The 27,602-nt window shown below is 39.4% G+C and overlaps 1 protein-coding gene across 1 annotated transcript in view; it reads right to left on the bottom strand.

Moving 5' to 3' along the window:
- The window catches only part of GALNTL6 (polypeptide N-acetylgalactosaminyltransferase like 6), a 437,607-nt gene that overhangs the window by 11,032 nt on the left and 398,973 nt on the right, over positions 1-27,602 (bottom strand). Inside the window, exons 9-11 of the mRNA XM_071432077.1 lie at positions 17,238-17,459; positions 10,112-10,228; positions 4,021-4,170 (exon numbers count right to left, since the gene is read on the bottom strand). Coding sequence (XP_071288178.1) covers positions 4,021-4,170; positions 10,112-10,228; positions 17,238-17,459 — 489 coding nt within the window. The remainder of the gene's footprint in view (positions 1-4,020; positions 4,171-10,111; positions 10,229-17,237; positions 17,460-27,602) is intronic.

Genomic DNA, 27,602 nt, shown 5'->3' with positions numbered 1-27,602 from the left:
CCAGCCAATATATTAGGAAGTCAAAGTTGGAATGCTAGAAGTTTTAATAAGATAGCTGGTACAAGAAGAAAGGGAACAGCTTCAGCACAAAAAGCTTGCTATGAAAAACACTCCAGCCTTTCCAGAAAGCTGGCAGTCTTTCTTACAGAAATATCACAGGCAGGCAATTTTTGAGTGAAGCATTATTGCTGCTTTTATTTAGAGAGTCTGGTTATTAGGAAAGAAGAGTGTCTTTTAAGAATAGGGACAGAGTTACCACTCTGGAAAAACTTCTGGCTGACTTAGCAATATATAAAGGCCTATTAATTTATCATCTTAATTTCTCTTTACACCAATATTGAGAAACCACAAGCACTCTTGTGGAGACACTTCTAACAGCTGAAAACAGCAGAATGTTTTTTTTCCTTCTGCATGAAGGCAAGCCTGAAGATTATTTGCAGAAGGAGAAACTCCTCCATCGGATAATTGGTCTCGACAGTTCAGGGGGGTTGGCAATGACACACAGAGCCTTTCATTTCTTATAGGTCACTGCTGTAACTATGGCCAAAGTCAAGAGCAACTGGAAGTCATTATCAGCTGGTAGCTGTAGTAGTTTATCTGAAATCAGTTGGTAGCTCCAGTGCAGCTTCAGCAGGACTGAAGTCCATATGATAAAAGCCACTATCACTATGACATGTCTTTGTCTGTCTGAGGGAATAATCTACACACCTCCTGCATGGCAAGTGAACTGACTCTTACAGTTTGTCCCTGCAGCTGTCAGGAGACTGTGAGTAAACTCCTGTCTTCTGGGCACAGTTCTGATGCTGTCAGTCTAGCATCTATCATAATCACTAGGCTCAGGGTAGAATTACCATATAATGAAATTGATTTTGCACAATTGTTTCTTTTTAGAGACCTACTAAATCAGCCCTCTCTTGGATACTTCTGCTCTACAAATAGCAGTAGAGGGCCTGTGGCACATAAATTGAATCACACTTTATCAGAATCAGTGCACTACCTGTCAGGCTACCAGAACAATGCTACATTAAAAACCAGAGGCATATTCCTTCACTATGAGGGATAGAAATTTGTAGGCACTGCTCATCATTGGCTCTGGCATGCTTAGGAATATCAAGCAGAGTCAAAGAAATAGCTTTAGCTTGGGAAGCTAAAGCCATTCTCCCAAATATCTAGTAATTACAGGCCATTTACATTTATCTATCTAATATCTTACATTGCTCCAATATGGTGCCAATATTTTTTGTCCTGGCATTACTCACATTCCTCTATTTACAACCCACAGCAATGTTTGCAGTACTGCTTGGATTTATTCTGCTCCATTGCTTCTTACAGGGTTTTCTCAAAGGTATACTTGGCTGTAGACCAGTATTTCAGATTGGTCCTAAGAAAATTGATTACTTAATATTGCAGACTTACGAGACTTTCAAATAGCTGCCCAGATGTAGTTTAAGCAGTATGGGAATAAGAACAGTTTTTTGACACATGTTTATTAGTGGTAGTTTTGGCTTCATTCATCTGAAAAGAATGTGGTTTGCACGCTCTGAGACTGCACTGCAATGAGAAGCAAAGTGCACGTAATGGGGGTAGGCTGTAGATTTTTTCCAGAAGAGCACTCCTTATCCAAAGTAAAATATTAATGTATTCTACTTGCCACTAAAATATTTAAGCTGTTTTTATTCGCCAGGATCCAAAACCAGGTTGTTACAATTTCTATGCTATAAGAATATGGAATCTGAAAATAGTGCCTGGCTTCAAATAGCATTTGCAGCACCTTGTAATCATTTCACTGCTGTAAACTTTTATCAGTGGCTCAAGATGCAAATAATCATGAGACTCATCTTTAAATGAATAAAACTCTCTTATCTTCTAGTTTTATAGAAATAATATGAGAGCGTGATAAGAAATGCTTCATATTAGGTTTCTAGGCTTCTTATAAGACATTGACAAGCAAGGTCATTTCTCCTAAAGCATGAGAAGAATTTTTGGCAGGATGGATTCATGACCATTAGGAAGCTACAGCATCTATAAGTGGTGTAGAGAACAGAAGAGAGTGGCTGACCAGCTCTCTGTTTTTTAAAAGGAAACATTTCTTGCTTAACTACATTATTACTCTTATTTATTTAGGACGCAGATTCACTAGCAGACCATTCCCTAGGTAAAAGGCTCTAGCACAGTTTTTGTTTTGTAGGGGGGAAAACACTAGAAGTTCTGTTGTCAAGATGCTTTCAGAGCTGGAAAAGGATTATATCACATATAAGGTTTTTGGAGGTGTAGCTGTACTGCCAGAAATCTCTAATATAAATCTGCCCTTTACCCGAGGAAACAGATTACAGGAAACATTAAAAAATACTTACTGTGTAGCAAACTAAAACTAAGCTTAAAGAAAACCACATATATATAGTTCTATTATTCCAATGCAGTTTCTTAACTTGAAGGTTTATGCAAATTGACCAGCTTGCTGTCAGGTTGCGATTATGGTTAAGAATGTGTCAGTACTTCCATCATAACAAAACTTTGTGCTGTTTCTTGCTGAGATGGAAATGCCTGTCTTGCATTGAGAATTTTTATATGAGCCCTGTCAGCCTCCTGAAAATTAAAAATGAAGCTGTGCAGAGAATTTAATAAAACTTACACTGTGTATTTTTTCCAAATGTCATTTTTTCAGTACCTGCTATATTCTGTCCTCATCAAAGGTGATGAGCCTTACAGAGTGTAGCTCCAGACCTGCATTTTGTCTTATGAACTGGCTATATTGAGCAACAATGAAGTGCTAAGAATATGAAAGCTTTTTGATTTGCAGCTTGGGTAGGCAAAAAGATAAATTGTAAGGGTTTTGAAGCAAGAAGGGATTATTATGGCATTATAAAGTCAGACAGGCAGCAATACAACCACCACAATTTATATCCTCTAAATATCTGCCCCATACATTCTAACTTTCCTACAAGTAATACTTCAGCTTCAAAGAGATTACATTTCTGGAAAATCTTGTGATGGACCTCGATTTGCAACATAAATAAGGTAAAAAGGCACAGGCTAATAAGTAGGCACTCAGAAAAAAAGCAACAGGAGAAACCTGGTTTTAATGGATCTGAATTAGTTTTGTACTATATATATATTTAAACTAGAAAACAGTATTGAGGTTTATCTGGCAAAGATCAACTCTTGGTTCTTTGGCCCCAGCTTAAACAAGGTGAAGGGCAAGGCACAATGGTCAAAGAAAACTGGAGCACCTGTGAGAGAAATCCCCAGCGCTTCAGAGAAATCCTTATTCTGAATGAAATACATAGATCATTAGTGAAATCTTTAATCAAGACAACTTGCTGATAAACTATTAAAAAACCCTAACAACAACAACAGCAACAACAACAAATCAGTAGCATTACCAGGACTTTTTACCACAATTGAAACTCTGACAGTTTCTAGCTTGACCTCCTGTTTTCAGTGATTTATAAAAATGGGCTAAAATTCAGCAGATCAAAATAGTTTCTAAGCTGCTTATCTTTAGTTTATAAACTCCTGCCTCCTTTGGGCTTACAGCCGTGCTTTTAATGTTGGGTGGGTTTTTGTTTTTGTTGGGGTTTTTTTGTTTGTTGGTTTGTTTTGGTTTTTTGAGGGAGATTTTCCTGCCACTTATAATCTTTAAAATGTAGTAAAGAACATTTAACTCATGAGCAGCATGTCTTGCTGCTGTCACATTGGATGAAAATATTTCCAACAGTGCCTCTGTTAAAATGACACAAGCATCTTGAAGCGCCAGAATGGTAAAACACCTTTCAGGGAACAGATCCAATACAGACACCCTCCAAGCTGGATCAGATCCATTTTCATTTAAATTTGACCTAAATATCTGAATGCTCAAAAGGAACATGAATATGTTTACAGAGATTACCACAAAATTGGAATAGGATGTGGTGGATTTTAAAACAGAACTGCTTTTCGACGGGAAAGCACAAGCCTGTGCTAAACTGAATACAGGCTCAAGACAATCTGAACCTCTGAGAAGCCCACAGTGACTCTGACCTTCCTATAGCTCCAGTGCTGGTTTCCCTTCATCCCGTGACAGTCATACAGTGTGACAGGGCTACTGTGCGAGACGGCGTCGAAGCAGAACTTCCTGGTGTGAAGCGGCTCCCCAGGGCGGATGTCTTCTCTCCAACCAAAGGTGAAGAGCTGGGAAAACAATCAGGCAATACAATCATGTATTATTATTGAAAAATGTTTAAAATAACACACACAAACTTAATGCAGGATGCTCTTTTTTGCACACCCCAGATGCTGGTTAAATAGGTCCTGCCTGTGTACGATTCAGTGATGCCAACTGCCTTAATTAAAGTGTATCAGTGGCCATGTAGAACATATCCCAGGAAGACACAATCCCAATGTCAGGGAAGGAAGAAATCTCCAGTGACACAGTACTGCAGAGAGGAGAGGGGATATGCTGCATTAAAGCCTTCAGTTACTCCAGTTAAAGCAGCACCTGTATGCACCAGGATTTCAGCTCCCTAGGACTCAGAAATCTGCCGCCAGTGATGTTCCTTTAGCCCTCATTTGGGTCTGAACAAGCTGCCCAGAGAGATTTTCCCATCACAGCCTCTCTCCTGTGTTTAATGAGCAGTTTCCTTCTGTTTATAAGGGACACTGTTACCATAGCTTCTCTCAGCTGTCTTTTTCCCCCAAACAACACATGTTAAATGATCTTCATCTTTCTACTTTGAAACCTGTGAGCTACAGGCAGCTTGTCAAAGCCCTTTTTCTCACTGCCTGAGAGGAGTCATGGAGGGTCACAGTTAATAGAGGAATCCTTCTCAATTAGACACCAGCTGTCTGAAGTGATGCTGTGACACTGCAGTCTTTCAATCATTAGATGAAGGTGACAGTTCTGACAGCATCAAATTTAAAGACGTGGAGTGCATTTTCCTTTCCATGGACCTAATCTTGCAGAAAAGAGGTGCAGGCTGTAAATTACTACCTAGAAGCTCTGTCAAGAGCTGTGAGGTTATTTTATTTTCTTTCTTTTTTTTCATTTGAGTGAGTGCTATTCTTCATCTTTCTGCATGACTTTTGATTTACCATAGGAAAAAAAAAAAAAAGAAACTAACACTGAGAAAGTGAAGCTCTCTTTAAATGAGCAAACTTTGCTAGTAGAAACTGTTCAGCTGAGATGGTTCATGCGCAACTGCACGCAGGCTCATTATCCAGAGAAGCAGCTCCCCAGACTGAATTCAAGCTGTCTCCAACACCTCATCTCAGCTTCCTTTTGGCCTTTATCTAGCACCCTGCTCCTCCAGTGTGTACATTCCCTGATAGAAGCAGCTATAAGCTGAAGCTTAATAAATATCATGTGGGTCTGATCCTGAACAATTCTGTAGTGGTTCCCAGGTTTCAACCTTTTCATTGCTATAGTGATCTTCTTTCCATGGCCTTCCTAAAAGAAACACCTCTTAAAAATATCGCATCTTCAATGCTGTACCATCCTCTGAATACCACATTTGAAAGATCTTACTGTCTCTCTTGGCTTATAGGCCCTAAATACAAGCATATATCAGGATATTTACCTTTTTTTCCCCTATCTTACTGTAAGCCCTTGTTTGCTCTGTTAGCTGCTGTCACTCCCTATTTATATCTGCATTATAGGTTTTCCAGAGAGTGTTTTCTTAATTTGTCTGTGGTCCTGCTTATTTCTTCCATCTCCCAGAGTGCATTTTACATTTATCTGCAGTAAAATGCAGTGGACAGCTTTACCCTTGTTTTCAAAGCAATTTCTGCTTTTCAAAAAGCAGTTCAATCTTATCCCACTTTTCTTCATGTTTCTTTGAAGCATCATCATGGACTCCCTACAATAACATCATTTCACAAGCAAAGACAGAAGTAAGGTTTGGTACAGAGAAAAAACTACGCTGCTGTTTCTTCAGGAAAAGAGAAGCCTAAGACAATTTTCCTTTAACGAAAAGCCAACAAAAGCCATTTTCTTTATCTTATCCTTTACCTTTCTACAGGAACATAATAAACCTAGAGTTCAAAGTGATGAATAACAAATACCTAGAGGAATGGTGTGGAACAGTGCTTCTGTGATATTCTCCCTCTCATTAGTACTACTGCAGAGAGAGATTCTATTTCAGGACCAGCCTCATCTTTCCCAGTGGGTGGCTCACCAAATTTCTCATTCTGTGCATGAGCTGTGAGCTGAGGGACCAATTCTTGCTGCTCTCTGGACCTTGGCCTGAGGACTAGTACCCCACTGAATGCATCGGTACACCTGAAAGAGCTCAAGCCAGCCTTTAAATCAAATCATACTGATCCAAACTATTCCTTTGCTCTTTTCCACTCCTCTGTGGTTTCTGAAGACTGCCAGGGCTGGGTCCTGTTTGCAAGTCAAGACATGGTAACAGCAGAGGGCTTTTATTCCCTTCCACTGAAAATTAAGATCTGTGGAATACTAGATCTCAATGCTTAGACTAGCTTAGAGTCTTTTTCCTCCTTCTTTATCCTCCCATTTAAAAAAAATGTTTTGTTTTTAAATCAACAAGTATGTCTTCTCCCTAGTGATATTATAAAACCAACCTTTTTAGGCACAGGAACTCAGTTTTAGGACTAAGAGAGGAAAAAGAAAAAAAAATCAGAAAAACAGTTATATTTCTCTATACACCCAATTGGTATTAAGATCTTGCAATTACAGACACAGCATGAAGGTGTACAATCTTTCCAATCTCATAATTCTAAGCTTTCCTCTTTTAAACAGCAATTTCCCTCTAGTTAAAACTGGATCTGGCCAATATAAATATTATCTCCCCGCTGCATAATGTCCAACAATGCTACATGTTATTAGCTGGAGCCCAGAGTATATAATGTTCTGCCTTGCCAGCACTTGTCATTTTGGATTTCATTGCTCCTTTGTTAGGAACAAACTGTGTCAGATTTTACAAGAAATGGCTGAGCCTTTTTGTACCCTTTTTGTACTTCATTCATTTCTGACTGCTTGTTGATTTGAAACAAGCTGCACAAAATTCCCAGACACATCGTTCACAGCAGCCTGATTCTTCACCTGCAACACCTGCAACACATGGGGCTGCTGTTCACTGTTCCCTGCTGGACCCAGAAACCCTCTGTCCTGTCTCAGTGGATGCTCATTCTCCTCTTTCGTTTTCTCTCATACCAGAGTCTGTAAAACACAGCCCATCCTCTGCGTTTGCAATCAAGCAACCCCTCAGCCCTCATGCTTTGCCTTTTCATGTAGCCGAGCCCTGTCATGCAGTAACTGGGAAATACAGCTTTCCAGCTTCATTTACAATTGGCACAGGGCCTGAAGAATGATTGCCTGATAGAGCCATTGGCCTGGGACTGTCTCTAGGACAAAGGCCCTTTTGATGCCATTAATGCTTTCCAGCCTGGCAATGTCGCTCAATTACTCGCTGTCTGGCTGGGGTCCATCAGCTGGCGCTGTGCTTTGACTGTGCCATTACACTTGAGGGGACAACGTGTCCCCCCATCCAAAGATGAAATGCCACGTTTCAGAGCTGGGCTCTGGCTTCAACTATACCTCCAAGTAGAGAAGAAAGAGCTGGGCATTTGCTGAGCCATGTTAGAGATGGTGCCTGTCCACCCATTCCTTGGCAAGGCTGGGGAAATTGATGAGACAGTGATACTTGTAATTTTTCTTTGCTGTTGGTTATCAGTCCAGCAGAGCCTCAGTTTCCCCTGAAGCCAAAAGCTAGCCTTGGGAAGACAGAGATGGATGAATGCAGTGCCATGACATATCCTCCCATCCCTTTTCTTCCCCTCCAGTTCTCAATTTTGGGGAAGTTTCCCAAAACCACAGTGACACATCCTCACTTCTCACCAATCTCCTGTTTACCAGAAAGCCTGCGAGCACCCCACAAACCTTTTGACTGCTGCTTGCCCAGGGGCTTGCACAGCCCTAAGGTGGAAAGTCATCTTTCTCTCCTGGGATCTGCTAAAGGGCTGTGCTGTGGTGTCTGAGACTGTCAGCTTTTAATTCCTGCCCTGGTAACATGACATGAATCAAGCAGCACAAAGGATCATCTCTGTCTGATACCGACGCCTGTCGCACTGGTCACATTAAGCTATTACTATAGCTTGCCACTGAACTCTAAATCTGTACCAAAAGTTACAAGTCCACTTCAGCGCCAATCCATGTTATTCGAAAAATGATAATAAAATACTTGATACTTTCATTAATTCTGCTAGTTTCTACTGGTGTATGCAGAACTCATCGAGGCTACAAATTCCGTGAGACCTAAAGAAGGAAGAGGAGCGCTGTGAGGCTGGCCCGGGGCTTGATGCGCCACGGACGAGTGTGACAGCAGCGCAGGGCTGGCCCTGAGGGGCGCTGGCCCTGAGGGCGGCTGGCCATAAGCGGCGCTGGCCCTGAGCGGGACTCGCCGTGAGTGCGGCCGGCCCTGAGGGGCGGGCGGCCGGTGCCGCTGCGGGCCCGTTCCGCTGGGCCGCGCTGCCCCCTGCCGCACGGCAGCCGCACCGCCGCAGGGCTGAGCCGCTCCCGGGAAGTTTTCCGAGCTCTGTGCCAGAGTATGCGCTGCTCCCCGCCAGCCCGGCAGAGACGATCTGTGCTGTCCCTGGGGCACACGTCGAGCACCCAAGTGCTTGAGGCTTCCCAGCTCTGGTTCTGGGGTCTAAGGAGCTGCCTGGTTGAACTCCCTTCGTGCTAGCTTCACCTGCAGATTCTAAGGAAGTCACTTTGTGTCCTTAGCACAGAAGCAAGACCTTTAGATCCAGTCTGATCCCAAAGGTTGCAGCAGCCTGAAGTACGCTGAAACATGGATTCCTCCCTAACATCTTTCTCCCTTCGTGTCATTTCCCCTCTGTTCCAGCCTTTACTCTTTCGAAGGATATTTCAAGTCTCCCTTTTCTCTGCTAACATTTTTATTTTCTCACCTTTTCATCCAACTTTTTTTTTTTTCCTTTCTCGTATCTGGCAGCCTCAACACTCCCCCTCCCTTCTTGAGGAGGGTTTGAAGCTGTGCAGATTTTAAAGCCAGAGAACACTGTGATGCATTTAGTCTGGACCATTCAACTTCTTTCAATTAACTCCCTGAATTACTGTATGACTTTCAGAAACAAAACAATTATATTTATCTAGTTTTGGCACCCAATCCCCAAGCAGTATCTTTGGTAGCTATCTGAAGAAGTCTTCTTTCAACAACTTTTTCTGGGCCATGTTGTCACTTACCTAAATTGAGATAATCCTTCAGCTTCTTGGTTTCATGCACTTGCAGCTCTCCTCCTGCATCCTCAGAGCATGCTTTTTTTACCTCAGCACTTCAAATACCCCTCAGAACTCCTCTCTCTGCGCTGATCAGTTTTCACAAAGTGTCGTGTGACTGCCATACCACACTGTTGTGTGACATACCAGGTCATTTTTCTCCTCAGCATTACAAATCTTTTACTAATCAAGGACCTTTTCCTTGCTCACTAAATTTGCTAATAAATGGTTAGGTTGTAGTTTTCATTTGGATTCTCCTTGCTCACACTGGCAAGACCCACGGCCTGTAAGTCATGATCCCTTTCCTATGGCGCTCACAATTAGTAAAAATTAGAGCTCTTTTCCTCCATACTCCTGACAACTAATAGTTTTCTACCTAACCAACCTAAATAAAAGCTTTGAGTCTTTATAATTCCTTGTCTTTTGAAATGCTTTTTTGCTTGCTTTTACCCATTTATCTCATTTATGCCTCATATTTGTTTAAAATAGAACTGCTTGTTGAGATAAAAGCATAAAAACAGACAATGACTGGAGCTGTAAAAGGCCTGGTACTATAGTTAAAATATTTTCAGGTAGCTCAACCAAAATCAACATGTTTTCATGACATGGTGGTAGAGAATGGGGCCTCAAAAAGCTCTCTGGGCACTGCAATTCCTTTTGGAAATGAAGATGGCTCAGGTGGCTGTTGGAATTTCTGAAGTTATGTTAAGGAGTACTTTGTAAAAGCCATGAAGGTCAGGATTAATTCAAAAATTATTTCTACACTCTGTTTTATCTTAAGAAAAGGAGAAGCCCTCAGGAAATGTTTAAAAACTGGCAAAGAGAAGCAACAATGTTACCTTGATTTCCTCTTTCCACCATTAAAATAAATACCTGTTCATGTGACCATGTGCGTTCTGAGCCGTCCTTCACACAGATGTCCAGCCTCAGCTCAGTCCCTGTGGCTCCGTGTTTGCTGTCCACACACAGGTTGGCTGCCACGTTTCGAATCTGCAAATCCAAGCAGCAACATTTCACATTAAACTGGGCTGCAGAATGGAGCTTTCAGCATTAGGGGGTTAGGGGTTTAGCTCTGAAGGACTTGAGATTGACTATCAGTTAGTAAAACTGGTAAGAATTACTTTTTACAGGGTAGAGAGCTGTGTCCTGGTATGAACTACTCTTTATAGGAGCAGCTTCAGAAGAAGCAAAGTTTGAAATATTCTGCTTAACAAATGAAAGGTAGGTCTTATGAAATACCTTCACGCAAAAAAAAACCAACCTAAAGAGAGCTTCAAAGCTTGTCTGACTGCTTCTCCCATCCTATGAGAGCAAGAGAGATCAACAGTATTAGAAGGCACCGATTTCTGTATGAGTTTCTCCCAGGCATGGGAGCAGTCAGCACACATTAGAAATTCAGGCATGCCCTGCTCCAATCCATGCTCTTACTTTGACACAATAACACCATTGTAGATAAGGTCACACATTACTCCCTGAAATGCATAAAATTAAAAAGTACTTAACAAGTCTGCACTGAAACCTAGGCTTTTAAAAAGTACTTAACAAATCTGTACTGAAACCTATGCTTACCCATGGAGGTTCCTCCTGCATGCCTGCTGCAAACATTGCAGTGTAACTTGTTCTTAAAAGGAAAATCTTGTTCTTGAGGCTGAAGCAACTGAGTAATAATTAATCTATGACTATCAATCATACCAGTTATGTACAACTGCTGACATGTACATTTTCTCTGAAACATTGGGTTGAAAAGTAGATTTGCCCAGTGCCACCAAAAAGAGCAAAATCCTAACTTTGTGTTGCAAATCCATGCACATTTCTCCTTGAGTTCCTTAGCTGGGCTAGTTAAAAATCCTTTAGACACCTCCATAATGAAAGGAATTTCTTAAAAAAACTTACCCTCTCAATGAGATAAAGAGAAACTGAGTAACCAAAGTGCACGGAAACACGCACAAATTCTAGACATATACTATATAGAAAGCAGCTACATATTTTGACATTCTGGATGCTACTTTGATCCTTTTTAAAAAGAAAGCTAGATGCTTTCTAGAATGGAGATACAACTGAGTAGTCATATGTGCTTTTTCATGAAAAATACTTTAGAAATCACTGCTGTTGCCATAATATGCCTAACAAATGTACACATTGCCACTGCATACCTCACACACATCCTAAGGATGCAAAACTTCACAGCATTGCGCAAAACACTGCGAGGAAGGGAAATCCTTGTGCATGCAAGACACATGCCAGAGCCACTCTGCTCTTTTTCTGATTCTGCAGGAGTGGGATCCAGTGTATTAACCATGCTCAAGAAAGATTTACACAGATGGGAACGCAACAGGTAGTGAGAAAATGTAAAAAATGTAAAATGTAAAAACTCTCAGGAAAGGTTTCAGGAGGTGCATTTGTTTAGCTTAGAAAATTGCAGACTGGGCAAAAGATGGGGGAGCATCAGTTTGAACAACTGCCTCCAGGAACCTTTGATCTTTCACCAGGGCTCAGAGAAACATTAAAAAAAAAATTGAACCAGCCCAGTCCTAGGATATTTTTTGTTTTTTCAATACAATAGAAGTTGCTAAAGATAAGGTAAAACACTAGCTGTTCATACACGCAACCAGATACAGAAATCCAGCACTGGGCAGACCCACAGTAAAAAAAATGAAAGGTGATTAGTTCTCAACAACCTTCATTTTAATATTACCCAGCAAAAGAGGCAGGAAAGAAAAATGAGGGGAATAGAATTTAATGACCTATTTTTAAAGTTTCATGTGAAATAACTTCTCAGAGTATAATTTTTTTTGGAGAATGTTCAATCATTTTTCAATGCACTTAAATTTCCATTGTATAGATAAAGATTTCTAGTCTAATAGAAAATTTAATGATACATCAGTTCAGTTCTTACAGCATGCAAGTTAATTAAAATGGAACTGCTAACAATTGCCATTAATAATTGGGTATATTTATGTGACTCAGAATTGTAAAATGACAGTGAATACACTCCACATCCAATTAATGCTTAGTGCATTAAAAGGCTTTCATAATTTTGTCTCGATGGCATCGCTCCATCCCAGTCTCTCTCATTTGGACTGTGTAGTAAATGTGTTCAGTCCATTTCTGGAAAAGGCTTGAGCTGAAGCTACATTTAGTTCCTTCACTGCTGGAATCTGTCTCACATTCTTTATTTCCTGTCCTCTTCCCTCTACTCCTGGAAGGTTTGATTGAGTTAGTTTTTCCTCTGTTTTTTGCAGCTTACATGTTAGCTCGTCCTTTTTTTGTTTCATCCTTTCAGCTGCAGAGGGGTCATGGTTTGTTTTTTGTTTTCTTTTTGTAATAAGGCATTTCAGTCAAGTCTGTGCTTTTGTTCTCTGGCATTTCTGTGTGGCCTTGGCAGTTGCTAGAAACTGAACCGAGCCATCATGCCAGAGCCAGAGCCACGGGGAACATTCTGCCAAGCATCAGCACCACACAGCCTGCAAATCCCCTAAGATGCTTTCATGGATAAAGGAAGGAAAGCAGAAGCACAGGGTTTTTTTCTTCTCATTTATACACCAATATGCTTTTGAACTGCTTTGTCTCCAGTCACACAATGGATTTAGAATTTTTAAGGTTATGAGATACAACTAGAAAACAAATAGCTAGTGATCCTAACATGTTTCCAACATTCCTATTTGTGAAATTGTAAGACCAGGGATGAACAGGAGACAGATTTTATCAGCCATGAAGGTAAGGCATTGAGTTGCTACATACAAAACTTTTTTGCTCAGCCTTAAATGCCATCATTTGTACACACAGATAAGCATACAGGAAAACCATGTTTCCAAGGACTTCGATGTATGCACTGACAAGGATGGTAAGTGGTGATATTAAAGGCTATTTCAGAATTAAACAAATTCTGATAAAAGCACAGGATGCTATCTCTAAGTCATCATACATACTTAGTTCTTGAAATGCCACCCTAACCCCCTATGGGCACTGTAGTCCTTTCAGAGAGCAGATGAGGTGTAGAAGCATAGAGAATACAGCCTCCTAGAGACCAGAGTTATACTGACCAATATTCTTTGGTAATTCTAAAACTCTACAACTTTTCCCAGGTAAATGGGTTCCTGCAAGACTTGCTGTTGAAGTAGTAGCTGATGTCCTGGCTCTTGCAGCCTTGTCCCACCTGCCCAGGAGCCAGGCTGTCACCAGGTGTAACCCACTTCACCCTTCATGGAGCCTGGGAGTGGTGAGCCAGAGTGGGAGAGCCAAACTCCCAGGGGTTGTGGGAGCTGCCCTGCATGCTCACCATGACATGAAATTCTCTGTGCCAAAAGCAGAAAGAGGGAAAGTGTAGCAATCTAAAGACAACTGTATGTTCAATACAGTCATTTGTGAACAATGACTGTGGAGATGGTGTTAGGACAATGCTTACGGATACAGCAACAACAGAAGCACCTTGTACTATTAGTTTATGTAATACTCTCCCCTACATCTGATTTAATGCCTTAAATATGAAAATGGATTTAACTCTTAGAAGACATTAGCAGTATTCATTTATGTTACTTTTCTTTTGTAGAGCCAGTTTTAGTGCACTGCTTACATACTCAGATAACCCTAGGGCCATCAATGTCTATGGATCAAATATATAAAAATGAGCCACTTCTTCTGTCAACCAATACACAGTAATTTTAGAACTATTTATCCTTTGTGTGAGCCATGAAAAAGAAAAAGTCAAAGGTAAAGAAGTCAAGCACTGCCAAAAACCCCACTGAAGAAACACGGGACTCTTACTCAGTGTGACATTGATCCTGATAAAAGAATTTGAACAGTCCAGCTGTGCAGCACTCGGTCTGTGCAGGGTGGGGTTATATTGCTTTTGTTCATCAGATGTGTGACACTTGCTGGGCTCAGACTGACTCATTAAGGGTATGAGGATGACACATTTTAAAAGAAGGAAAATAACTGAAAGAGAAGTTAGTCAGCTCTTAGGCTTTCTTCTTTTTTCAAATGTGCCACATTGACTTTATATGCCACATTTTCATGGCAGTGCTGTAAAAATCCATGAGTTGGGGGCTGAGAAAGGAGTACTCTCAGGTTCTACAGCTTAGCACTGCTGCACTGACTGAGACATTTCCTCATTAAATTATTGAAGTTCATGTAACAGCAAGTGAAACCAAGATTAAATAATTCCCTTTTGACTGAATAAAAACTTTTTTTTGCATCACCTTGACTATAGAATTCATGAAATCTAAAATAAATGACAATGTCTGATATTATATGATTGATTTAATGCAAAACGTGTTTTCAAAGATACTGGAAGCTGTGATATCTGCACAATATACTCATGCTGGATCACAGCTTGTAAATTCATGAGCACTTCCTAAGAAAACACCTTGTGGCAAATTCACACCTATTGTTTTAGGTAGGACTTCAAATTCACATTACAAATATATTATTCTGTCTTTAAAAAAGCATGGGATGGGTATTACTGTTTTCAACTTGTACCAGACTTTCCAGAATATTCAAAAGAGTAAGAACAAAACCTAATTGAAAATGTTCCTCTTTTCCACAGTGGAAAAGAGTACAGTTACGTCACTCAAACAGAGAAGCACCAGTCTCACTAACCTTAATCTATCTGGATTTGCTGTTACATTGCTCTACTGCACATATTTCAGATGTTACATGGCAGAACAGATTATCAAGGGTATGTAGACCCTGCCAGCTACAAGGACAAAGGCACAAACACACATAAGATATAAGACCATGATAAGTGTAGAAAAAAACTTGCTTTTTGTTTTTGTTTTCAAAATGTCCTTATTTTCTATCATAAACAGATTTTTTCAAGAAATGTAAGAGTCAGATTTTAAATAAATGTGTTTGCAAAAAAAGAGGAACTGAGCAGAGGCTGTTTAAGAGACGTCTGCTTTCACACCACATGCTTTTACTAGCTAGATATCAAAATGCTAGAGTCAAATTTGTCTGTGTACTTCATTGTTTACTCTTTATCAGACTGGCACAGGCAGTCTGATATAAAGTATTTCAAAATGGAAGCAGAGAGGGTACTAAATGACAGTCAGTATTGGCACAGACTTTTGGTGTGTATAATCAGCAAGGTTTCAAGAGCTGAGTGATTCCTACAAAGCAGTAATATTACAGTCTGCTTCCCTCTTTCGGCTTCTCACAGCCATTGACCTTCAAGGTCTTTCAAGGTCCTTGCAAGTGCCAACAAATTAATTAAAACTGCACAGGAATGTGACAATCTCAGGAAAAACAAGAGAAGGAGGGCTGATAGTTCTCTTCCTGTCATTTTAGAGAAAGTATGTTTTAGACAAAAAAGAAAATCTTTGGTCTTCATGTCCTTCCTAAGAACTTGGTAAATGCTTTTAAGGCACAGATTTCACACCATTGGTATGATTTTGATTTACTGTTAAAATACCTGGGTTTATGCAGAGATTATATTAATATTGCTGTGAAAAGAATGAATACCTGAATCACAAGCTCCTCCTCTTAGACCCTCTTGATTGAGTTAAGGATTGTCCAGCTGGCCAGAGAAATTACACATCTCCTGATCCCAGTCCTCCAAGGACGCCCATGTATAAATATGAAAGATGGTGAAGGAAGATCACAGTAGGAGTCACAGCAATCTGATCCAGCCTGACTTCTACTGATAAATTCCTTACCTCTCACTACACATTCATCTCATAAAGTGGGCAGCAGCATCAAAAAGAAGAAACTTTAACAACAAAGGAATTCATTACTGCCAAGAAGTAGCAAACAGTATGACACATATAAATTGGAGTTTTTTGAACATCTTTAACTGATCGCTTATAAAGAAGAATTAAGGATTGCTAGTACCAGAGAAATATATTTTAGAAATCTCACTATGAGGTAATTTGCCTTTCTAAATATAAATTCTGGAGAATAGTAGAGGTTCCTATGTTTAGAAGTCTATGGTCCAGTCTTGACCACTGAGAATATGCAGACTTGTGCCTGATCTTACCAAATGTTTTGGTCAAAGTTTCAACTTCAGCCTCTGGTTTCAAATATGAAAGTTAATTTTCTGAGAGCCCCAAGAATATACACAAAAAATCAGAAAAGGCTGGAACTCACAGTACAGATATTCCTATAGTTTTTAAAAAGTAGCACAATACACTGGAAGAGTGAAACTTTCTTTATATATCTTAATAAACTGAGAGGAAAGAGCTTTCTGCACATGACCTATCCACGGTGTGAAGCTGCTGTAGTTCTGGGGGCAAAAGCCACAGCAATTTTTCAGTGCAACTAAGGAAGTAATTTCTTCTCATTGCTCTCCTTGTGTTCTCATTTCTTCTGCACAAAACAAACTGTCAAAGCAAGGTTTGCTACAGCTCTGCTCTTCACAAAGGTCTGAATGCAGAACATCTTTGATCACAGCTGGCTGTTTGCTCAGCCCTTGCTCTGCGGTGATGCTTTTGTGGTCTCTCCCTCCTCTCGTCCATCAATGGAGAAATTGTATTTGTCTGCTACTGGTACTCAGTGATGACAGCACTTACAGAATTCATAGAACAGCTGAGCAAGATCAGTCATTTTAAAAGGAAAGTATCCAGGCTTTGCTTTTCACATTTCATGTGTGAGCAAACCTAACTCCATCTGCACACAACTGTCCTTGTAAGGACAGCAGGAGTTGTACCAGTAGATATGCAAAAAATCCCAAGCAGTGACTTCAGACCTACTTTTTACTAAGGTGATTCTCCGAATCTCAAATCTTCTGCAACATGCAGTAATGAGTGCTACATACTTTTTTACTCATTCTTGTCCTCATTGTGCATACATCATATGCCCTCTACACACAAAGTTGAAATGAGTTACAAAAGCAACAGTGATAGTTCTAAGATAGTTCTCATTTTAATGGATAGTTCAGGGACTGTTTCAACCTCTGTGAACTTCCTTAATAACACTACTTAACATCAGGTTTACTCTCATTTAATAGTTTTAATTTCCCTCAATCTAAAATGTTGGATTCATTTAAATTCAATCTATTCCTCACCTCCCCCCAGGCAGCAGGTGGAGGCTCCACAGGAGGGTAATATTTGGGGACATCCCAAGCCACTGCAGCCATGAACCACTTGAAATCTTTACACTTGAGGTGCTTGCGCAGCTCCTTCTGGGCAGAGATGTCACCAGTGGAGAGATGTCTGTACTCGGGCCGTCGCTGGTAAATGTACTCTGCAAACTCATCCATCCACGTCTCGGCCACTCGCTTCAGGTTCTGTGGGGCACAAAAAAGAGTAAACCTTAATTTCCTCATGTTTTGAGTGAATGATATTCATAACAGGGAAAATGTAAAACTAAACAAAACAAGAAATCAGCTTTCCACACAATTTTTAAACTTAGCTGGTCTCATTTCTCAGTCTTAAAACCTGGAAGAGGTCCAGTAACCGTATGCTATCTTTATTGCACTGTTGAGCAAACACTACAGAGTACTAAGTACCTTGCTTTCCTGCTGGCTCTGTGAGAGACAGCCTTCATCTTTTGAACATCTTATTTTCCTTCACATTCTTTATGCACATTCTTCATATGGGGTTTTGATTAATGATGGATGTTGAACAAAAATTTCCTTTCTGCTGCTTACATCGGCCCCTGTTTTTTCAGACCTGCTAATGTGGAAGAATGGTTCAAATTCTTCCTTCTGATGTATTTCACTTTGCATTTGAAAGGCATTTGAATTTCAATCTGTCATGATACTGCTTAGTCACCAAGCAATTCCTACCTAAATTTTAGGGTGAGATCTTACAAGTGAATGTTTGGGGGCAAGCAGCCCTGAAGAGGAATTGATCTGAAGAAAAAGACCAATCCTCGAATAGGAGCCACAACAACCTGTGGCTTTCTGCACTCACTCATCCTGTGAACATATCTAAGACTATTTAGGTTCCATGAAACCCAGTTCTGGCTGTGTTCCACAAAGTTCATTTTTGTTGGCATTTTATAGGAAACAGAGTTACCTATTTTGCTGCATAAGAATTTATTCAAATTATAATTAATTAAATTAGCTGCCTCAAATTATAAAATAAAACAAATACCATTGCAAAGAAAAGTTCTGGGTAGACTGAAAAGATATATTTTATTGTTATTTACCACCAAGAAGTGGGCATTTTTTTCTGTATTTTTGTTTGATTTTAAAATTCCTCCTGTAACTCAATCCACACAAATTTATATGCAGATGTTGTGGTGGAGTATGGGCTTGGTCTATTCTATATTGCCACAGCTACCCAATAACCTTTTATCCCACCAACAAAGCAACATCTCTCTGGATGACCTTGAGACACTAGGGTGTTCTTATTGCTTTGATTGTAAAAACAAGATAATCAAGTTTTATAATATTCTTTTTATAGAACACTAACTACAAAATGCTGAGATTCACTCTGTAATAAGCTGGAGGACAACATATATCTGATTACCATCAACATAAGATAATGTTTCTTTTCAGAACATTCTCTGCATCTAAGTAAGCTGGATTCATACTCTGACTTGCCTTCAAGATTCACTGGAAAATTCTTTTCCTGAATTTTATTAATCTACGTATACTAAATGTCTCTGAACTAATAAGGCTTATCTGAATACAAAGACAGCAAGACACAGAACAAAGGAAGTACTTTTAGCTGACACTGCAAGATAAGTTTCTGTGTACTTTCTCTCTGTGAAGCAAGTATGCTAAACCTGCAGGTATAAAGCAAGTAACATTAAAGCAGTGTAAGAATTCACAACACTCATATCCTTATTCAAAAATGGCTTGAGCACCACATAAGTTTGACTTGTGCTGTAATTTCATGAAGACCTAAATAACTTTACAAGAAATTAGAATTCAAGAACAGGAACTGGGTAGGACAATGAAAACCAGAAAAAAATCAAGAACGTCATCTAAATGACAATCTCACTTTTCTAGCAGAAAACCTGTAACACAGAATTTTTCTGACACATACAAATATTATGTGATGAGATTTTGTACATAAGGCAAAAAAATATTATTAGGAACATTAAACAAAAATACAAAATAATGAAAATATGTGTGATTTCTAGCATAACTTTCACTGCAATGCTGCATACCTAATTTGCTACAAATGCAAATGCAGTTTAGGACTGTTCTATAAAATAGTTTTTTGCAATCACTTCATCTGATAGGATTTAAAAACCATACTATAAAAAGAGCCATACAGTGAATGTACAGTAAAAAATAAAAAGTTCTCTTGGGAAAGAAAAATTCAAGGTAAGTCTTGCACCACCTATACTAGAAGTAGTCTCCGATGGACTTTCTTCTTTAGTTACTTGGCTGCACTAAAAGGACTGCATTCTGCTTTAGATGATTGTTACCGATAAAACAGGAGTGCAACAAAAATCTTGATATTATACCTGGTCACTAACTCAAAATTTTAATTCACTGGTCAAAAACTTTTTGTTTTCCAATACCACGTTTATAACTGTTTGGTTTTTTCATGTGTGTTTTTGTGTAAACCCACCAAACTCAGTATTAAGAAAAAAAGTCAGTTCTTCCTACGATTCCCCAAGTATCAGGTAGGAACACTTTGGATAAATCTACTTAAAACTTTGCTTTCCTGTTCTTCCAAGACCATTCTTTCCATCATATGCTAAAAATCACCTGTAATGAACTAGTATAGTATCCTTACTATGTTTATACATTGATTTCATAAGCCAAACCCTTCTGAGGCAGCCCTTTCAATACGTTTGTTTTTAAAAATACAGACTCTTGATTTGCTAGCTCTAAATCTCCAGACTACTTATGAACATGACCAAACAGAACACTGTGTTCTGGAGTAGTAAGAAGCTGTTTCTGGGGCAAGCACTCAGCATCTAAACAAATTAATTTCAAAGAGGTTTGTTGACCTCACTTAGCCTGGGTTAGGATTTCTTATCCTTATTACCACTACACAAGCTCACAAATCACCATACTTTCTTTTAACATAAATGTGTCCAGACTAGTAGTAAAACTCCCCATGCTTGAATTGAATGCAGTCAAGAAGAGCTGCTGTACTGAAAGCTGGTTTGGTGCAACCTTGCACAGAAAAGGCAAACATCATTTACCTTCTTGTTTAGAACACAGCATGTTCCTAGAGCAAAAATACAGGCTGTCCAAGATGAGATGGGTGAACTTGTAAGCTGAAAATTCCCATTCTGTGGCTGTCTAGCAGCATGATAAATTGCAGAGAACCTCATAGGATCATAACTCTTGTCTGACAATTATGGTAGGGAGCTGCTGGGCCTTTACTCATCCTATCTGAGGAGCACAACCAAAACAAGAGCCCTCATCTCAGAGCACTTTAGGGCTACCAATCAAATGACTTACTGCAAGGTAAGGATGTGATTTCAAATCCTTTACAAGTCTTCCAGAGTTGTCATTCCCATAATTTGGGTGGATGTCTGACACAATGGATGGAGGAAGGAGAATGGTCACTTCCTCCTTGCCTGACCCTTAGGTGAGGCTAGATACAAGCTGAGCATGTCATATAAGCACAAGTGGGACTGGTTTTGAATAGCTACCCAATCTTGACAGAGTCTAGCTGTAAACCAGGCTTTAAGCAGTTTGATAGGATTTTACTCTGTGTGGGCATACTCCCCCAGAACTTGCAGGCCAAAGAACTTTAGGAGCCTTCCAGATTAGGTTGCATTTTGTGAAAGTCTTTTCATCATCATGAGACAGTTAAGTTTCACAGTGAAAGTAATCTTCAAGTAATTTAGAGTCTACAGGAATTCGATTTCAATCTTCTTGATTTCTGTCTCCTGGTACTATTTATGTTATTTTGTCCAGAACACTCCTTTAAAAAGTTTTTCAAATGGCATCAAATACCACTTATAGGAAGAACCAGTTTGGGGATATCTTTGTGGTAGATCACTCTTGCTTGGATTCAATCTGAAAGCCTCATGTAAATGAATGTGGAAAGGAAAAAAAGAAAAACAGAATCATAGAATCATTTAGATTCAAACTGACCTCAAGGATCATCGAGTCCAACTGTTAGCCCATTATTGCCAAGTCCACCACTAAACCATGTCCCTAAGTGCCACATCTACAGGTCTTTTAAATACCTCCAGGGACGGTGACTCAACCACTTCCCCGGGCAGCCTGTTCCAATGCTTGACAACATGTTTCTACAGCTGAAAATGGCGTAGCTTAGCTTGGTTGACAAATTCACTGCAAGGCTACAGATGTCCAGATTGGTTACTCTTAATAGGAAAAAAAAAAGGAAAAAAATTAAATAAAAACAATTCAATGAAGATCAAGTAATTATTAACTAGTTACATGAATTGACCCACAAAATGAAGAAGTCAGAGGGACTCTAAGTGGACATCTGAGGAGGTTCTCAGGACCTATCCAAGAAGACCCATGACAATTTGTTCTCTCTTTTGTCATTTTCAGTGGAAAATTTCTGTATGAGAATAAATAAGGCCAATGGTATTTCAGTAGATGCATATTTCTATATGTTAGGTTGTAACAGCTGTCACAAAGAAACTGTGAGATGAATACAACAGTGACAGCAACCACACTGAGTCATCAGCTGTCATCAGTTGCTCATTTACACATTCTTGATATAATCTTAATCACTGTTACAATTTTACTCTCTGGTAAATTCTTTACCACTGGGCTTACATTTAGACAAATTTTATTTAAGTTTATATGAACTCACACATTTAAGACTGCGATTTTGCTTTGCATTTTTAATCAACGATAGCCTACAAGACAGTAAGGTACAATGTCACGGACACATGGATGTCATGGTTTAACTTCAACTGACAAGTAAGCACCACACAGCCACTTACTCAGTCCTCCTTAAAGGAGCGGGAGAGAGAATCCAAAGAGTGAAAGTGAGAGAACTCAAGAGTTGAGATAAAGACAATTTAACAGGGAAAGGAAAAACTGTGCACACAAGCGAAGCCATTCACCTCTCCCCATGGAAAGGCTGGTGTTCAGTCATCTCCAGGAAAGCAGGGCTCCTTCACGCCTAATGGTGACTTGGGAGCACAAACACCATCACTCTAAACACCCCTCTTTCCTCCTTCTTCCTCAGCTTTATATACAGAGCCTGATGCCATATGGTCTGGAATATCCCTGTGGTCAGTTTGGATCAGCCGTTCTAGCTGTGTCTCTTCCCAGCTCCTTACCCTGCTTGCTCGGTGGGGGTGGTGGTGTGAAGAGCAGAAAAGGCCCTGCTGAGCAATAAGGAAAATATCTCTACACTGATCACAGTTTCCAGCACTAAACCAAAACACAGCCCCATACTAATTACTCTGAAGAAAATTAACTCTATCTCAGCCAAAGCCAGCACAGCAGACTTCAATAAAAGAGTTTAAATCAACTTGACTGGACAAAGAGAGAGACAAATGAAGACTTCTGCACTTGAAAAAAGAAAATTTTTCATGGGCCATTTTGTTCAGTGAGCAGGGTAGATACACCTCTGTGATCAAATGACTGTCCCTTTTTTAAGTGTGTAAGATCATCTGCCATTTTCAGGAGATGTGATAATACTCAGTGAGAAGAAAGCAGACACTGGCCATGAGAATGGAATATCAGGGTGACACAGGGACATGTCAAAGGACAGGTCCATAAATAAAAGCTCTAAGCAAAGTTTAACTGGATTAGTTCCTAATATGAGAGAGGTAGTTTCTCACTTTGTCACTGTGGAAGGTGTGCTGGCTTGAGATGACAGCACTCGTAAGAGAGCTCCTGAGCTATACTGCGAGCCAGCACACCTCCATCCTCTAGGTGCAGCTGTTCCAATTAACATTTTAGATGCAGCCCTTGAACTAATATAACACTGTAATTCCTGTTCTTGGTTTCTCCAGATGTTCTAAAGATTTTTATCAGGTGTCTCTAAAGGAGCACAATGGTTTTATTGTTTGTTTCATTTCACCCGCATAACTGGTTCTTTTCTGCTTTTGTGTCTATCTCACCACATGAAACTGACCCTGATCTCAATCAATAGACTTTACTTTTGTCAATATCAAACTACTACTGGAACATTTGAAACCTGTAATGAGATCCTATTGTCCTGCATTTAATCTGAACATTTTCCAGGAAGCTGGATGTCACCAGCTGGTATTTGTTACATGAGACAGGACATCAAAATCACTTTCAGTTATGCCAGTCAAATACAAATCACCACACCATGTCTGAGGCCCGACTGTATTTTGGTTGTGAAATGTAAGAGGGAACATTACTGTTCTCTTGCCAAGAATAACACAACAGTCTTGGCAGATTAATCTCTTTTTTTTCTAGTAAAATTCTAGTGGTATTATTTTCACCTCACCTACATCTTACCAATTTAAATTTTTCTATTTTTGTTGTGAAGCACAGTATTGTGGCTAATTCAAAATGGGTGCCCTGTTTACCTCTACAAGCAGCTGTATTTAATTTGGCTGGAAATAATACAATATACAGTTTGTTTTACGCAAAATGTATTTTAAAAGTGCATTGGGATCTATCCAGTCAAGACAACTCTATGTTCCTCTGGAATATCGGTAGCATAATGTTACAATGAATCATCACAGAGAAGAGAAGAGAATGAAATGACTGGAGGAGCTCATCCAAGAAGTATGGACTAATATGCCAGAAGCAGCAGGGTATAAAACTCCAGAGCACTCACAAGGAGAAAAACGATACTCTGAGTTTTGTGCAAAGATCCTTCCATCAGTGTCAGAACACAAAGTTTACCATTTCTGTGAATTTCTACAGCAGAAAAAGAATAAAACATTTCCTGGACATTAACCACAATCTTGTGATGATCAGGTTTTAATACTTTAACCTGCCCACATCAGTTAAGCCTCAGCTTAGGGGGGTTTCATACCTTTCCCTTTCTCCCCTAACTCCTTCTTAATTTACACAGTGCTATTTGTCAATATTTCCCCTCCTTGGATATCTTATAACACATAACTGTGTTTTAAACTTAACTGGATTTCATATCAGAAATATTTATGTAAAAAACTCCAAGAACCAGCAAAACCCAACCCAAATAAAGAGATGTCTGCAGGCATAAAAGAAATGCATCTGCATGGAAGACAGTATTCTAACCAGATGACAAAGCTCATGTGGTATATAAATAAATCTTCTATGAGTTAGCACAGCTGGCAGAGAGGCAAGAGCCTATTTATTTTCAGCCAGTAGTTTGCAAATACCTAAAGCTTGAAATTCCAGAGACGTCATCTGAAAACAAACAGGATTTCATCCTCTCTATAAAAGTCTGCATCTCCACCAGGTACACAAAAATAGATCCATGCACTGGAAAATCTAAACCTCTTGCTCAAATGAGGCCAACCTGCAGAGTTTGGGGCAGGGATGTTTCTGGTCCCAGTGAGGATGGATGCTGCCTGCCCCTAGCTCTGTGGCTGTGGAACACAGAATGACACTACAAGAACATCTCCACAAATTTGCTGGCTGTTGCCATGCTTGTGTTACAGACCCATACAGTCCATAGCCCATCCCAGCAGCTGAGCCTGGAACAGTTCAGGGGTTTGACTCAAATAGATTTTTTAGCCTCATAACTTGGGTTCCAGTGCTAGTCTATGCAGTAAATCCTGAAAAGTAGCTACCACCATTTTGATGTAGTTATTGTCCAAGAATATCTAGTTCTCCATCTCCTTTATGATCTTTTTTGATAGCTAAACTGTGGGATCCCATGTCCTGGCAGACAGGGAGGAATTCAACTTAAGGTTAGGATTCACCACCCTGTGGAGTTAGCATCCAATTTGAATTTCAGTGGGATTGCCCTTCTCTTCAAAAAGGCCTAATGTGCTAATGCTCTGTGGCTAATCCTAAAATGCTGTGTAAAATACCTGCAAGAAAAAGAAATTCTGTGGATATATTTTGAAACTTAGTTCATCTCTGCAAATCCTATGGAACAATGAGATTTTATTGATATATTTCTTACAGCTTTTATAGGATCACAAGTAGAAAAAAAACCACCCAAAAAGCAAATACAAAACTAAAGAAAATAAATAATAAATTGAGATACACCTAGAAGAAAATGCTAAGAATATACACTGCAGTCCAATTTCATAGGTAACTTGCTAAAAGTAAATGGCTTAGCTGAAACTGTTAAAAGGGAAGCAAGAATCAGAAATACAAAAAGCAACTAAAATAATCCAGTAGAACAATTCAGCAGTTTTTAGGATCTGGGGGTTTGCTTTCTAAACATGCCTTACCAAAAACAAACAGGTGAAATTAGTTATTATTTACTGCAGCTTTGTGCAGATTTACAGGTTTGGAATGAATGAATAATTATGTGATGTTTCCAGGTTAAAAAGTGGAATCAGTGTTGACATCTGCATGCCTATTAATATTTCTTTACGAGCAATTGCCTGTAAATTTAACACTGACTGCTTTCAGCAAGCAGCAATATTTTAAGACATCTTCAGACAAAAAATATTCAATCTTTTTATCTACATTTAATTGTCAGAATCTGTTTATAAAACTACACGTTTACGGCTTTCTTTAATTTTGCTCTCCACCACCAAACAATATTACTAACTGTTTTATATGTGTATGCTTTTCAGTTTATGTGGGATGTGGCAGCAACCAATATGCATAAGCTTCCCCAATCTTGAGTGACAGGTAAGATATAAAATTGATATCATGATCCATACTATTATGTGTGGTACAATAATGACTATTTAATGAAGGTGCAACAAAGGTTTTGACAGGTCTCTGATTTATTAAAGCAGACATGATTCTCATGCCGGGTTACAGGTCTCTAAGCAGATACTGAGATTGGTCAAGTATTACGTAGCTGGCTGAAACTGTGTGTTGAAACTCACTGCTAAAAGATAAAGAGAGGTGAAATCCCAAGGGAAGTTAAAATGCTCACTTTAAAGATTATGTTCTAAGGGTAAACATAAGTTGAAACAGCTTGAAAGGAAACCCATGGCATGATTTGGGCTGTGCCTGAATTTGTCTGGGAGATCTGTTCTCTTCCTAATTCCAGTCCCCAGTTCCCTTCTGCTGTTGCTGGGGAAAATGATGGGGAAATTTGTCAACATTTTAGGCAGTATCTGCACAAGGGGAAATTCTCCCTTGATTAACAAAGGTCTCTTGCACTCATTTATAGAACCAGAGCTGGGCTTTTTGGGCTCATTCCTTTGTGAACTGCATCTCTGGCATGCTCCTTTAAACAGCAGAAGGTAGAAAGGGATTTAGTAAAAACCATTGTGGAAACTACTTAGTAGTGAAAAGTACTCCTTTTGGCAGTGGGGATAATATTTCCAGATATTCTTGAGTGTGTTACTCATTATATATTTGAACTAGAACAAAGTTTTTGATAAAAAACTCATAAAGTGTAGATTATAGTCTTTGAATAGCATAACATTTGGAGGATAAAGCAAAGACAGTTGAAATATCCAGGCCACTCCTGTGGATATTTGCCTAATATTATTTTGGCTAACAGCTCCATTTAGGGCTGACACACTGAAGATTAATCTGTCCTTAATTTTTTTTTTTTCTGGCAAGGATGAGCAAAAGAGTATATTTTTAGATTTAAAATTACACACAATATGATGGGTCAAGGACAAAATTCTCCTTCTTGCCTAGTTATTGAAATAGCCCAAAACACCAAAACATAGAGATGCTCTTGTGCTCTTGTTAGCCTTGATGCAATGGAAAGAATACTGTACTGGAAAGAAGCTGTGAGTCTGAAAATTCAAAGTTTCTGTTAGTGATAACTGTATATCACAAATTTACCTAAGCATCATGTTTTGGACTGTCACAACACAGAATTACCCAACGGAAGGATACGACCAACCACTAGATCTTTTCCCACAAGTTATAAAGTAATCAGTCTGTGCATGGGCAGAGATATCAGATTTATAAATAGAAATGTTTTTTCAGTAATATTTCATAAATGATTTCTTGAAATCACGCTAAAATAAATAGTACAGGGAGGCTGCAGGCTGTGGCTTCCTGATGGTTGTAGGCATTCACAGTGCCACCATGGAAGTCAGTTCAGCACAGAACTGTGCAAGATGCCAGTAGCACAAATAGAAATTACTGTATTTTGCTCCTACAGGTAGTGCATGAGAGAGCATATTCTCTAATGAGATACTATGTGCTGTAACAGAAGAAAATAGAGACTGAGGTTTGAATTTCTTATTTCCAGTTCTGTGTGATGTTTTGCAGGGAATATCATAAATGAAGGAGTTTCATTCAGGCAGTCCAAAAATCTGGATGAGGCAATTCTGACAGGACATAGAGCTATACCTGGGGAAGATATTAATCTCACAGTTTAGTCAATACAGTTTTTGCTCCCATCACTAATTCCATTACTGAATTGTGTACCACTGATGTCCTGTTAATGCAAATTCTTCTTTCTGTCTAGCCAGCTGGCAGGCAGGCAGCACAGGCAGCCTCCTTTTTCTG

This window comes from Agelaius tricolor, unplaced genomic scaffold (assembly GCF_023055355.1).
Source record: "Agelaius tricolor isolate 1412-34295 unplaced genomic scaffold, bAgeTri1.0.p SCAF_8, whole genome shotgun sequence".
NCBI classification, from domain to species: domain Eukaryota; kingdom Metazoa; phylum Chordata; class Aves; order Passeriformes; family Icteridae; genus Agelaius; species Agelaius tricolor.
This window is presented reverse-complemented; position numbering and strand designations above follow the sequence as displayed.